The sequence below is a fragment of the Columba livia genome, chromosome 4 (assembly GCF_036013475.1).
Source record: "Columba livia isolate bColLiv1 breed racing homer chromosome 4, bColLiv1.pat.W.v2, whole genome shotgun sequence".
Lineage (NCBI taxonomy): Eukaryota > Metazoa > Chordata > Aves > Columbiformes > Columbidae > Columba > Columba livia.
The window spans coordinates 69,939,697-69,953,350 of NC_088605.1; the positions used below are offsets into that span (position 1 = coordinate 69,939,697).

Below are 13,654 nucleotides of genomic sequence, written 5' to 3' on the forward strand. Positions count from 1 at the left end.
CTTCATGTAAGTAAATTTTCTTCCAGACTTTCCAATGACAGATTTTCTGACAGTCCTGCCCACTTTACAATACATGGAAGATTATATCGTCATTCTATTGTATTTTTGCAACAGATGGATGGACTAAACAGAGGCCTAGAGAGGTTTATTTAGCATTTACCAGTTTCATTATTTATAGTGGCAAAAACAGACTGAAGAATTAGAGACGCACAACTGAAAATTTCTCAAGCATTTTATTTTTTAACCTAGTGTATAAAACTTCAACATACAAAAAAAAAAATCAGAAGTGAACTAAAGCAAGATCTCTCAATACATTTTTTCTCCAGAAAGCTTTACCTAAAGGCTCAGAAGCAGTAAACATTCAGCCTATTTAAAATCGGGATTCAGAACAGTCTTTATACTTGCAGTCTGCAGAATGGTGGAACAAATGGACCAGTTTTTGATGCCTTTAAAAAAAAACTTGGTTTGCTGTAAGCGGTGGTATCTGTGGTAGTTTTTTTAACACCTAGTTCAAGTGACACACAATCAGTCTTGATTAGTAATCTTCGGTGAAGCGAATATGTTTACTTGTCTGTTGAGTCTTTTCAAGTCTCATTCTTTCAGCTTTAGCAATCAGCTGCAAACAGGAAAAATATTGGAGATTAGAGGAAAATTATGGTTATGATTTTATCCCACAGTCATGAATATATTATTCACTGATTTATCAAACTTCATAAGAAAAAAACACATCTTTGAACAGCTAAGTTACCGGGTACTGACAAAAAAAAAAGTAAAGCAGCCCTGGTATAATTTCAGTATTGCCTCAGGACCATCAAAAATAGCACATCTCTTTCAATGTCTGGACAGTGCAGCATCTTTCATCGCATCCCTTCTTCCTCCCAACATGGCTGAAGAGAACAAAATTACAGCCTCCAAAGTCCCAAAACACAGTCTCATGCACTAAGTTTTAAAAGCCTGCACTTTTAGCAGATTCATGCTGTCACTGATGTAAGAAAAACAAGGCCTTAGGAGCATTGTCTCATTTTCTACAGTCAGCAAAGAAAAAAAACCCACTGAAATCCAGATGGGGACCATCCTTCAGGCTGGGCAAACAGCACAGCACAGATTACAACGCTGCTGAGAATTAATCTCGAGAAATAACCTTGCAGTTCAGAGGAACAGTGATGCTGAAGAGAAGCTGCCAAACTCACATAACCAACTGACATGAGATAAATGCTTTCTGACCGCCTGCAAAACAAGGGGCTACTTTTCAAGTTTTAGATCCCTCTGCATGACAAGAGGGGGACAGAAGACTAAGTGATATATTATTTAGAAGTAGAGTGCTTAGTTTATATTTAACTAATAATTAATAGAAGTATTGTAAATAAGAAACTAAACAATTATACCTAACATCGTCGATCATTTCTTAGTATAGATGTACTGTATGTCAACATTTTCAAAAATTGTAATGCATATGTAATAATTATGTGAATATAAGCAATGCAAAAGCACCAAGTCACTGGAGCACTTATGGACGAAGTATCCCCAGTGTTTCCCCAGCACTGATAAAATAAAGAATGCTGCTTAAACTTAACAGCAGAGTCAATTATACTGTTATTTCTTAGCTTCAATGCTAGGAATTCCTAACTCAAAACCTCATCTGACCAGGTATTTGTTTGTTCTCAGTTGCATTTTAGGGAGATTGACTATATTACTAGGGTAGCTGGGACTGGTTTACTTTTCCACACAAAATGAAGCTGTAAGTGCTGAACAGTGAGTATTACAGAAACCACACGTCTCAGTCCTGTCATATTACAAGTACCTGCAGCTTCTACCTTTGACCAGACAAGCTTTCACTGTGGCAGTAATTCCGTCTCCCTCCTGCTAAGGCAGCCTTGCTTGCCCTGCAGGAGACTATGAGCACCTTCAGTCCACCACTCCCCTGACAAGCAGAGCTCCATGGCAGTTCAGGGACTCTCAGTTTACCTTCTCCCTGGAATAAGACGTTCTTCTCCATCCTCACAGCTTCACACTTTACACAGGGAATCCAAATCCACACTTGTGCATAGCTATATCCAGTTTCCTATAGAGATACTAGGGTATCTGGGATCTTTTAGGATATTTACACTTCAGGGCAACAATCTCAGTAGCAATGCCATACCACCCACTGCAGGCCAAACTGTTCTTTTGCTTTCTTGCAAAGAGCTAAAAGCACAAAGTAGCTGGAAAGAAAAACATTTGTTTTTCCAAATACCGCCATAATTTGGATAATATGAACAGTTTATCTCCAGTTTGTTTCTCTTTCATGCATTTGTTTCAGAGCGCACACGTGCAGTCACTAGGGCTGTACAGAAAACACGTGCCATTTCTTCACAGATGAGAAAGCTGCTCCCAGTACAGAGGCACAACAAAAGCTCTTGTGGAATATAACTAAGCTGCTAATTTTCAACTTCTTTGTACTGTGTCTTCAGGCAGAGAACAATTTTAAAAACATACTTGTCTTTAAAGCATCCATATTAGAACACTCATGGTAATACCCAACAAAGGTACAAGCTTTGTTACTATGATACCCCATAAGATTCCTTAACCATAGGCAAGAGCTCATGAGGTAAATCGTTACATGAATAAGATAGGGAAAAAAAAAGACAATACATAAAACAAAATGTAAAGAACAAGACAGGCTGCCTAATCTGAATTTTAAAAGCGAGAAAGCAGGAAACTCCTGTGAACATAGGCACATCTGTAATGCATCTGCATGAAATCCACATTAACCTATCTGATGGAAACTACTAAAACATTTAGCTGGTGCTGAGACAAAAGGGAGACTTGCTCACTAGGCAATCCAGTACAGTTTGCTAGGTTTGAAAAGTTTCACATATAAATAAGATTATTTACTATTTATCCATATGACTGTGGTCACCACTACGTTCTGCAGACACTGCATGTTGTACACAGCATCAAAGTGCAAGCCATGCTGCTGCATCGGTGACCACACTCAGGAATTACACTCTACACTGACATTGCACAGATGCATTGTTTGCTGTGCTGTGATATAAATTACACTACCACAGTTGTACTGCTACTTTCCCTCTACACCCCCTAGCATTTAACTTGATTGGAATCCTTAACATGTTCTCAACAGCAGCAGACCATAACTTCTGACAGATGAATTTCTCAAGCATTCTCCAGAAATAAATTGATTTAAAGGTGTAACTAAGGGTTACTTTTATTCTCTGGTATCTGAAAGCAAAGGATAAAACGAGTTAAGCCCTAAAAAGAAGCGAGGAGTACAGTAGCGCATTCGTTCAACATACGGCATAGAGAATCACCAACACCGGAAGAAAAGACAAAAGTTATAAATTGCTTAGTTCATATCAGTGAGTGTTTCTATACCAGCACCTCAGAGCTAGAGAATTTAAGAGGCCTCAAAGCTTCTCATTTTCAGCTAATCAATGCAGTGCCACCACATATTTCCAAGTACACCACTATTAATGTCTCCAAACAAGTACCCAGCCTTTCCAGAGATACCAACTTCACAGAACCAGGGAAAGGGGCTTATTTGTGCCCTGGAGTAGGACCTCTCCCCACCAGTATACAGAGAAGAAACCGGTCAGTCTAGCAAGGACACAGCCCTGGAGCCCCAGGCATCATCAGAAGAGACCAGTGTAGGCTGTGCCCAGGCATTCCCACTATCCTCCCTTCCCATATGTTCTGCAAATTATTCCACCCTTCTCAAATACCCAATTCTCACTTCCTCCCCGAATGCCTTTCACTTCTACCACCACTCCCACCCTCTTAAACTTCATTTCCTTCTAGGCAAGGGGGTGTACAAGGTGTAAACTGGGCTCAGTAGCACCTCCCCCAGCAGACAAGTACCCAGGTGGAAAGCTTGCAGGCACTCCTGCCTTTGCTTTGAGAACAGAAGACTTTAATCAGTTTAGAGAGTTTAAGGCTACAGACTGATAAATTGCTTTAGGTCTGAATAAACGGCAACAGCCCTAAAGAAGCAGTTCCAGCAAGGAGGTTTTTAATCTGTATCACTAAATCACTAAGGTTGTTTTATCACGCAGTTGAACAACAGGCTAAAGAGAACATGGGAATGGGCAGCAGAGAGGAGTACAGAGGTTACAGAAAGCCAGGGACCAGGCTTGGGGGCAAAGCCTTGACAATCAATATTGTTTTAACTCCAAAGGACAGCGAAGCATTAGTCCCAAGTTTTGGGGAACCTTTAGATACCTGGTCTCTTTTGGACATTTAGTTTATTTTAAGAACTATGCCATAGAAAGTAAAATCTGTAGCACAGATTCTTGGGGGCAGGCATTACGCCAGAAACGCTGAAGCGACCATTAACCTTTATCCTGGCATGCCACAGGACTCCACTGCAGGAAAGCTGAGTAAGCCTGGACTTTGGAGAATACCCAGAAAATAAGTTACCCTCAGAAGCACCACTCTGTGCTCTGTTACTGTGTACTGCCTGTAATGTGACACAGTCCATGCAACAATGACTGCATTATTCCCATCATTATTATGACAAATACATTGATATCACTGCAGCTACATAGCTTTTATGGATATAACTTTTAAGCCTACATTTAAACACTAATTAAAGTATCTCAGAGATGCTGTCTTTATTACAAGTATAAAACTGCTAATAGGCAAACGCTCATCTTCAAAGAGAGATCTTGTAAGGGATTTTAAAATCCTTAACAGAATTGATCTTTACAAGAAAGATACACTAATGGAATATTCAGCTGTACATGTTTAATTACGAATTAATCTATTTTTTCCTTCCTTTTATTGGAACCTTCAGAGAAGTGAACTTGTGAGTACTTTGGAAGAAGTTTCAAATAAAATATTACAATTAACATTAATGATCAGAGAAAGAAACAATGTTTTCCTAATTATCTGGAAGTAACGAAACAGTTAAGGCTACAATGAGGCATTCTTTTCTTGATGTTTTGCTTAACAGTGTTAGCATTTAAATAGTATTCACTAAGCTTTGAAGTTAACACCTCCTGGTGTTGCAAGGTGATGTGTAAGGGGGAGGAGCAGGAGTTTGCATCCTTGCTGCTCCTTTTGTTAGGCAGAACTGAGACAGTTCAGACTTGCAAGCCTCAGTGAGGTACATTACTGGCCAATTTACGCCAGTTTGGTCAACAAGTACCAGTCTTCCAAAGATGAAGAATAGAAACTTGAGAGCAGGACACCTACAGTCCAAATTAAAGTCAAAGGTGCCTGGTACCTTTTGTTTTTAAAAAAGTAAAAGTACATTTAAAAAAAAAAAAAAAAAAAAATGGCAGCACCCCATAAAAGGCTCTAAAGTGCACGGTTTTCACATTAAGTTACTGCATATATTAAAGAATAACGGCTAGAGCCAATGCTATTTTTATGCTTTAAAAAAATTAAATCAGTCATTTAGGGAAATTATTTGTGCATATCTTTGTTTAAAAGAACTAGATTCGTTTGTCTGCAGGATCTCTGAAAGAGCATTTAGACAAACAAGATAATACATGCAAAATACACCTTGTGCAAGACAAGGTTTTGACCTGTATCATTGCTGTTTTTTTAGGTGAATGTAGTATTTATTTTATACTATATACGGAACAACTAGGAAATTTTTGGTATTGTGTGCATCACCGGCACATCTAGTAAATGAAAGTTACAGCAAGTCTCTAAAGTCACCAGAAAATAATTAAGGTCAGATGATTTTGAAGTTTTACAAGCAAGAGCATAAAGATTCAGCTTAAAGCTAACACGGAAGCCTTATCTGCAATGTGTGTGAAGTAAACATAGCAATAAAATGTCTGTGAAATGCTCTTTGGCTCCTCTCTGTCGGGTAAAGGATCTCACTGTCCTAATCTAAAACCCTTCAAGCCTGGAATGATCTTGTGGGACAGGAGTGGAGACTGCAGCCTGCAAGTTCATTGCAACACTCTCTCAACACCACGGCCCGAGAAGAGCACCAAGGTCAAGGCTGGAAGGCTATTTCAGATGAACCACAGTGCTAGAGGCAGTAAAGGCAGCGGTTTGACAGAGCAACAGCAAGCAGACTCAAGCTCCTATGTGCTCCGAGTTCACTAGATGTTATAGGTAGTTCTGGTCTGGAAGTTGCTCAGCTACGGATGCTGGTAGCAGCATTCAGGTTTGTCAGGAACAGGACATAGACACACTGTTGCACAGGCTCTTGACTGCACTAGGAACTGTACATTTTAAAAAATGTGCAAGTTGTGAGAAAATTAATTCATTCTGAAGAAAACCATCTTATTTAACACGCTAGAGAACAAATCAAGAGCAAATCAGGACTAAAATTTAATGAGTGCACCCAGAGTTTTAAAGGAAATCCAGCTTACAAACTAACTTCATACCTTTAGTCATGTCCTTAACTTTCTCTGATTGTCTCCCTACAGACAAGCCTTGCATTTGGTATTGGACCAGGAAAGCCACACATTCTCTATTTTGTGGCTGTAAAATCCTGCTGCAAAGTCAGCAGAAAGTGGTCTAAGTGGATTAAATACAGAACCAAATGTTAAAGTACCACAAAACGTAGACCTATGCAGAAAGAGAGTCCTATTTTCAACTGTGGCCATACAGGAAAAAGAAAAACCTGACTTGCAAGTTACCTTCTCAGTACCCCGCTTCTTTTCTCGAGGCTGGTTAAGTTTAGCTTGTCTGTCCACCAAAATCTTCTGCCAGTAACGCTGTTCATGATCGCCTTGAAAAACAAATTAACATTACAGTGCATGAGTAAAAGTATTCAATACAAGTAGATGCAGTGTTTTCAGCTGTGATGAGGGAGAATCTTTCTAAGGTAAACATATGTGAAAATACCTGTTAGGGAAACCTGACGAGTTCCCATTAGTCTTAGATTTCCTAGTCAGAGAAGTTATACAGCATTGCAACATCTGACCAACACACACCGAGGTGAACAAAGGAAAAAACACTGTCCAAAGAAGCTTAAAGCTGACACTGAGGTCTCTGCTCTTGTACAGGCTGGACCAGACCTGAATCAACGTCCTATGCATTTTGTTAACTTCAGGACTGGATTGCCAAGGCATTTAAGTCTTCCTGAGCAAGCAGTTTTGCAAATACAACAACAAAAAGGAAACATGGAAATATGCAAACATCACTCTTTACATGTAATTACCAGAAGTAGCTCAGTTTTAGCTAAAGTTTCACCACAGCACTCAGAGGCCCTTTGATTTACTGAGGTACTCAACTTCTGACTAATTCTAAACAGAAAAAAAATACTGTAAGAATGGCTGAGATTGTCTTGTTTCATCAAAACCATTGTTGGAAGCAAATTTGGTGACTTTGTGGGTGTGTTTTTTAAAACATAGGCATGAATATGAGAGGAAATAATTTTGCAGGTTTTTTTCAGCAGCTGTTTGCAGTAAGAAGCAGTTTGCCACTGTTTCCTCTGCTTTTTGCTGTAACTATCATGATGGGAATTTTGTGAAGTAATGTTGTACAGTCTCATGGGAAGTCTTCAGTTACAAGAAACTTTCCAAGTCATCTTGGAAAAGATTCCTGCAAAAGTTATGGAATTAATAATTCTGAGAATCAATTTTGCATATATTTCAACAGCCTTATTGCCACATTCAATCACAGTAACATCTAAACATTACCATAGATGTTTAATATCTTGTTAGATGAAAAACTGAAGACATTTATTCAAAATCAAGTCCTAAAAAGCAATATACTGCTGGGATAGCTTTAGTCCCTGAAGTGGGAAACATTAAAGATTCTTTCCTTATTCTTGTTCTCTGTATTTACCTTATGCAACCAAGAAAAGCTGAAATCCTTACTGTGAGTCACTTCTGGGTTCTTCAGAAGCCTTTCCATTCTTATTTCAATGAACCAGTTTGAAAAAACCCCCACCCTTAAGACTATGAAAGGAACAATCCTACAGTGTAGTACTTAGTCCCAATCTACTAGTACACTCTTTTATATAAGGATACAAAACCCGTGACAAATACACACAGAGCACACAGCTGTAAAATGCCGTATTTCAAGTTGTTTGTGGATCTCTGGAACACAGAACACTCTGGAGACAAATCTATCTCAAAATGACGTTAGCAGCATTCAGTGAGTCTCAAACTTTAACTTTGATATTATTATGAAGGTTAATGCTTCCATTATAACTCTTCCCTCTGCAATCCTTAATTGACATTTATGTGGGTTTACACCCCTGCACGCATAGAACTTGGCCCTATATAAGGATCTGTGCAGGAGTGCGGTAAAATATTTAAATGTGTAGATGAGAGAATCCCATCTGGATTGTTTTATCTGTGGTGGTGGGTGCTGCGGTTTTGTTGTTGTTTTTTGGTTTTGTTTTTCACCTCCTCACACTTAGATTTTAGTGCATGTGTAGAATGTAAAAGCTGTATTAATACCATAAAGTTTGAGAGATCGCCCCCTCCCCCCTCTTCTTCCCTCATTTTCATTAAGAGGTTTCTCCGCACTTGGAAGACTAGTCTAATCTAATGTGAGATATACGCTTAGAACACCAGAGTGTTCTCTGAAAAAATAACACACATGATGGTGAAGTTCCAAAGCAAGCCAGTAAAAAATTTGTGTGTAAATACAATTTAACAAAAAAGGCATTACTCTGGCATAAGCTATTCAGCTGTCTAAAAAAAAGGTTAATTAGAAGGCAAGTGTTAAAACCACCGTAAGTATATCCATACTGTTAAATTTTTGTCCTGTTAGAAGTTCAGTATTTTCAAGAAAATCTTCATTTAAAATTATTTTGCATCATCAGAATGTTATATTCATAAAGCTAAAATGTGAATTAAGGTCTATAGTCCATTGCCACTAGATGTGATGTAAATAAATTAATCTCAAAAGAACAGAATTAAGTTGATAAAGGCAAGCAAAATCATTATTTTGCTCTGAACTGTGGCAGAAAACCCCTTCCTGTTTTACCAATTTCACTATAATAGCAAAATGAGAAGACTGTTGGAATAATAAAAAGGCAGTCTTTTCCACAGCTACCAAGGTATCTAAATATATCTGCAAAGCTACCATGCAATACAAACCTTTTCACAGTAATTAAGTCTTCTCCAGTATTACCATTAAAAAATGTCTTACCAGTGAGAATTTCAAATTTCCAGTTGTTTTTGATCTGTATTTCTTTGTATGATTTCATGACAACCTGTGCATCCTCAGGTGTTTTAAAACGGACATGACATTCTGTGTCTCCCTCCAGCATGTCCACATAAGCAACATCAACCAGCGCCGTCAAAGCATCCTATCAAGGCATGAGAGAGAACACAGACCAGAAACCAGACTTTAAAAAAGAACACAAAAAAGCAACTTTTTGACCATTCAACTTGTAAGTAACTGACATTTTCAAGAAAGCCATACAGTAGAAGGAAATAACAGAACTTCTTCATTTAATCCATGGATTTCTTGTAAATTACTTTTGAATGAATGTATTTTCATAAAAAGGTTGTACCCGAATTCTGATTTTTGAACCTACAGCTAAATACATTAATCTCTCATTCTACCCTCCAAGAACAATTTAAAGCAGTAATTCCCGAATATGTTATTATTTGCATAACAATAATTTTACTAATGAAGCATGAGTAATTGTCCATTTATTTCAATACTGTATCCTTATGATCTATTTAAAAAAATATACATGTCAGTCCAACAGAAAAGTATCTAACTTCATTCTACACATGAAATATATATAAGCAAGTTCATTCATGGAGGTTATTTCAGAAATGAGCAAACCAACCCTTCCTATCTTTATGAAGTGACCTCTGCCTGAAAATTTTCACTAACAGCTGAAGGAAGAAGAGCCACACATGCTCTTCCAGATGAAGTACTTCACTTGTAATACCTGCTGTTAGGGAAATTAACTAAGACCACACATTCCTAGTCAATTTTGGTCACAGCAGGCAGGCAGCTCAAGTAAGATGCTTCCATTCAAGAAGGACACACTGCTTTTAACCCTCCACTACCAAGGACAGCCTTAAAACAAAAATTACGTGTCTATACCGTGAGATTGCTAGAGAGCCAACCAAAGCTACTTTCCACTCTTAATTCTCGTATCCTAAAGTGGGAAATTACAACGACCCAAAGAGTGTACTGGATTTGGCAAATGGTATCATCTCAGAGAAGCACCTTGATAGTAAAATGTAGAAGTAGCCAAGCAAAAAATTAAAACTACTCTGCAAAGACCTTTCCAGTGTGTGGAAGTATGCCTGCCACACAACCAGAAATACAGATCAAACCTGGAAGTTCATTAAGGAAAAAACTCCATTGCTTTGTGGCAGGGTGTGCTGCTGTAGCTATGACAGTCTAGCAATATGGGCAGGGTTTTGTCAAAGTAATATTTTCAATGAAAGCAACTACTGGGGCCAGAAAAAAACAACAAACACCAAACGAGTAAGCATCAAGTACAGATTGCAGCTTCCACTGCTGACCCAAGAAAGGGCTGGTGCACCCTGAAGATTATTGCTTCTCCCAGCTACAGTTGTATTCTGCAATTATATTTCTCCCTAAAAAGTTTGCCTTATTTGTTTGCTAATGTTTTACAAAATAATTTGCGTATTATGCCTATCTATTTATTATTTACTTCCATAAAGAATTAGTTTTCCTTGAAACATTTGCCTAAAACTAAACCACAAGAATAACTTTAGTACCTGGAAATACCAAACTAAGTTTGTTTTCAGCTACTGTGGGAACAGTAAGCTTACTCCCTGCCCACCATATATGAAGTTGTGACACAAACTTAACACAGTGAAGTGTAAAACCACATCCAAAGGGGCCCTCAAACATGACAGTGACAACTGTAGCCTGCTCTCAGAGCCTCCAGCACTCAGATAACTGCCTACAAATACCCCTAGGCGGGCAGGACTAAGCTGAAACCATATCACCACTTTGTTTTCAGTAAAAGAGACATCTCTCATCTTCCTTAGATTTATGCACAGACTAAACTTGACATGCTTGCAAGCAGCCAGTGACTTCAAACGGGCCACTCAGTTATAAATACAGGTAGTCTGAGAAGTCATCTCAGAAATTACATTTTGAACCATTCTCTCATTTTCCTAAGCCATCCAAATATTTCTTCTAGCATGAGTTAAAGCTGTTCAAATTCTTTCCAGTAGTATTCATCCAAAGGTGTAATTTGTGAAAGAAAAAGTAATGTGTCACATTCACAGAAAGTTCAGTATTGGGAAAAAGCCTGTTATTTCCTTTGAAAACCTTTAGTATTTCCATTTCAAAAGGATGCAGCTTAAAACTGCTATTTTTCTTAAAAGAAAATATTCTACTTAAGATGTAACTTTCATATCATGACAACACAAAATTTAGGTTATTCTAACCACTTTTAAAATTGAGGAAAAAAGTAAATGTCATAGGAAAAAATAAAAAACATTGGACAAGTTCTATTGCTGCCATTCTCACTGAACTGGAGGGTTTGTAATGGTCAATTTCTCACTAAAAAAAATAACACAATTGTTTCCTCATGCATCTTCTCACTCCCAAATTCCTGTTTATAGCAAAAACCCCAATCTACATATGTCTTGATCTGAATTTTACCAAAATGACTGGTACAATTACAAATAAATAACATAACATCTGCTTTGCCTTTAACTTCTCTTTTTAAACTAAGATTGATTTTAACAGTTATTCACTTTTAACAATATACAAATCAACCATGTTTTTCACACAGAAAATGCAAAGACATGGCAACAGGGGATGCAGATGGAAAACTACTCATCCTCCAGAACATTATTTATTTTTGTCATCATTTTCATTGTGAACTTGACATTGCTCCAAGCACCCTAAAGGCTACTTTTTACTTTGAAGCATCCTCTTTTCCCTATTTTGCCGTTGTAAAATCTTCCATTAACAGCTACTAGAGAAGCATCTGTACACAGCTACTAGCCAAACAAACAAAAATCAGTAAGACTTGTTTAAATGGCATTCCATATTCAAACATGTTGGGGACACTGTAAGAGGAAAGGCTAACAGCTACCCTGAGGTTACAAAGGCATTACCTTGATCTGCTTCCTGCCTGGCAGGGGCTCGGTGCTAATGATCTTCACAATTACTCCACTCACAAACTGGGGGCCCATTGTGTTGGCCTTGGCAGGATGGGCAGAATCTTCACCGGTGGCTGGTCAACGTGAAAAGGGGGGGGGGGAGAGAAAAAAAATTACATTTATTAGTTTGACAAGCTAAAGATGCTACAAAAGCAGCTAAGCAACATGATGTACATAAGAAATGAAACCTGAGAAGCATCAAGTATTGCTAAGTTGTGGTTTTGTTTGGTGGTTTTTCTGTTGTTTTCTTTTGTGCTGTATTTTTTTAAATCTAGGATCATGACTTTTCTCACTAGTCAATGTTAATTAAAAAAAGTCTTAGAAAAGTTTTTACAGTCTACAAGGACTCCTTATAAGAATATTTTCTATCAGTCACAGTCAAGTCAAACCCTCAGTTTTCAAGTGATTAAAAAATAAGCAGACAGGCATTGCAACATTGGTATTGAAGTTAGTGATGTACAGAGGATCCACAGAAAAAAGAGCAATTCTATCTCTGAAAAATGTAAAAATTGAATTAAGGAAACATAAATAGACAGCTACTTTTAAACATAAAGCTGATAAAACCCAATTGCAAGCCATTTTTGAATGCTGTACTTAGAGAAATAGTTAGGTAAATCCCTGCAGGTATAGTTAAGCCTAAGCACATCAGGCCAAGTTACATCACCAAAAAGGCTGATCCTTGACTGAGCCTCTGCAAGGGTTTGATAATTACCTGTAAAGATCCTTAAGCTTTAAGAATGCTGTTGGAATTACTTCTTTATTCCTTACTTATATAATTATTAAGTCCCAAATCTATCTAAACAGGGTGGGGGTGGGGTGCTTTTAATAATATTTAGCATTGAGAGAAAGCACCAGCACTAGAGAAAATAATTTTGCAGTGTTTCTGGAGGACCAGTGTCTTAAATCACTCTATGTTTGTGTACTAGAATCATGAAAACAAGACAAAAACCCATCACAAACAGGATTACATTTATCGTTTTTTACATTGAGACTTCTGTGCACAAGAGTCTGTTTCCATCTCTCCCACAGGTTCAGGTTTGATTTGAGACATTGTTTTTTTTAAGGCGGCCATACTGGCTTTTTGAAGGGCCAAATATTCTTGCTTCAATTCCATCCATTCGGTCCTGTAAGTGACGACACAGCAATAGGATGTCAATCGTAAGTAGGAAAACAAACAAAATTAAAACCAAAAAGGAAACTCACAAACAACTTCAGACAAAACAGTTTACAAATAGCTTAAGCTGAACTTGGCGAGCAGTGCAGACCCTTCCTACCATAAGATTTCTCCTTGCACTTAGGGCATATTAAGCTTTGTCAATATCTGCATTTTTATTATTTTGCTGTAGTTTTTAATATTCCAGTCAAGTTCTAACAAGCTCAACCTATCACTCAAACAGAGTGACTCCCAAATTTGTTTTACATATGCAGAAAACAGAGAACAGCTTGGTAAACTGTGTTTTCTACTGGAACTACACAGAGCACAAGCGCTAAACTCGGAGTTAATTCAGAGACAGTGAACTCTGAATTGACTGAATTAGTTCAGTGAACCCGCTCCTGTGTTACTATATTAAGAATCAGTCCTTTATTTTCTAGAAAAATCATTGATGGAAAATCAACAA

General features: G+C 37.8%; 1 protein-coding gene across 1 annotated transcript in view; it reads right to left on the reverse strand.

Moving 5' to 3' along the window:
• Nucleotides 1-214: 214 nt before the first annotated feature.
• LARP7 (La ribonucleoprotein 7, transcriptional regulator) overlaps nt 215-13,654 on the reverse strand; it is a 29,493-nt gene continuing 16,053 nt past the window's right edge. Inside the window, 6 exon segments of the mRNA XM_065062289.1 lie at nt 215-616; nt 6,600-6,691; nt 9,070-9,229; nt 11,991-12,109; nt 13,004-13,038; nt 13,040-13,159. Of these exon segments, the coding sequence (XP_064918361.1) occupies nt 536-616; nt 6,600-6,691; nt 9,070-9,229; nt 11,991-12,109; nt 13,004-13,038; nt 13,040-13,159 (607 nt within the window). The 3' untranslated portion in view covers nt 215-535.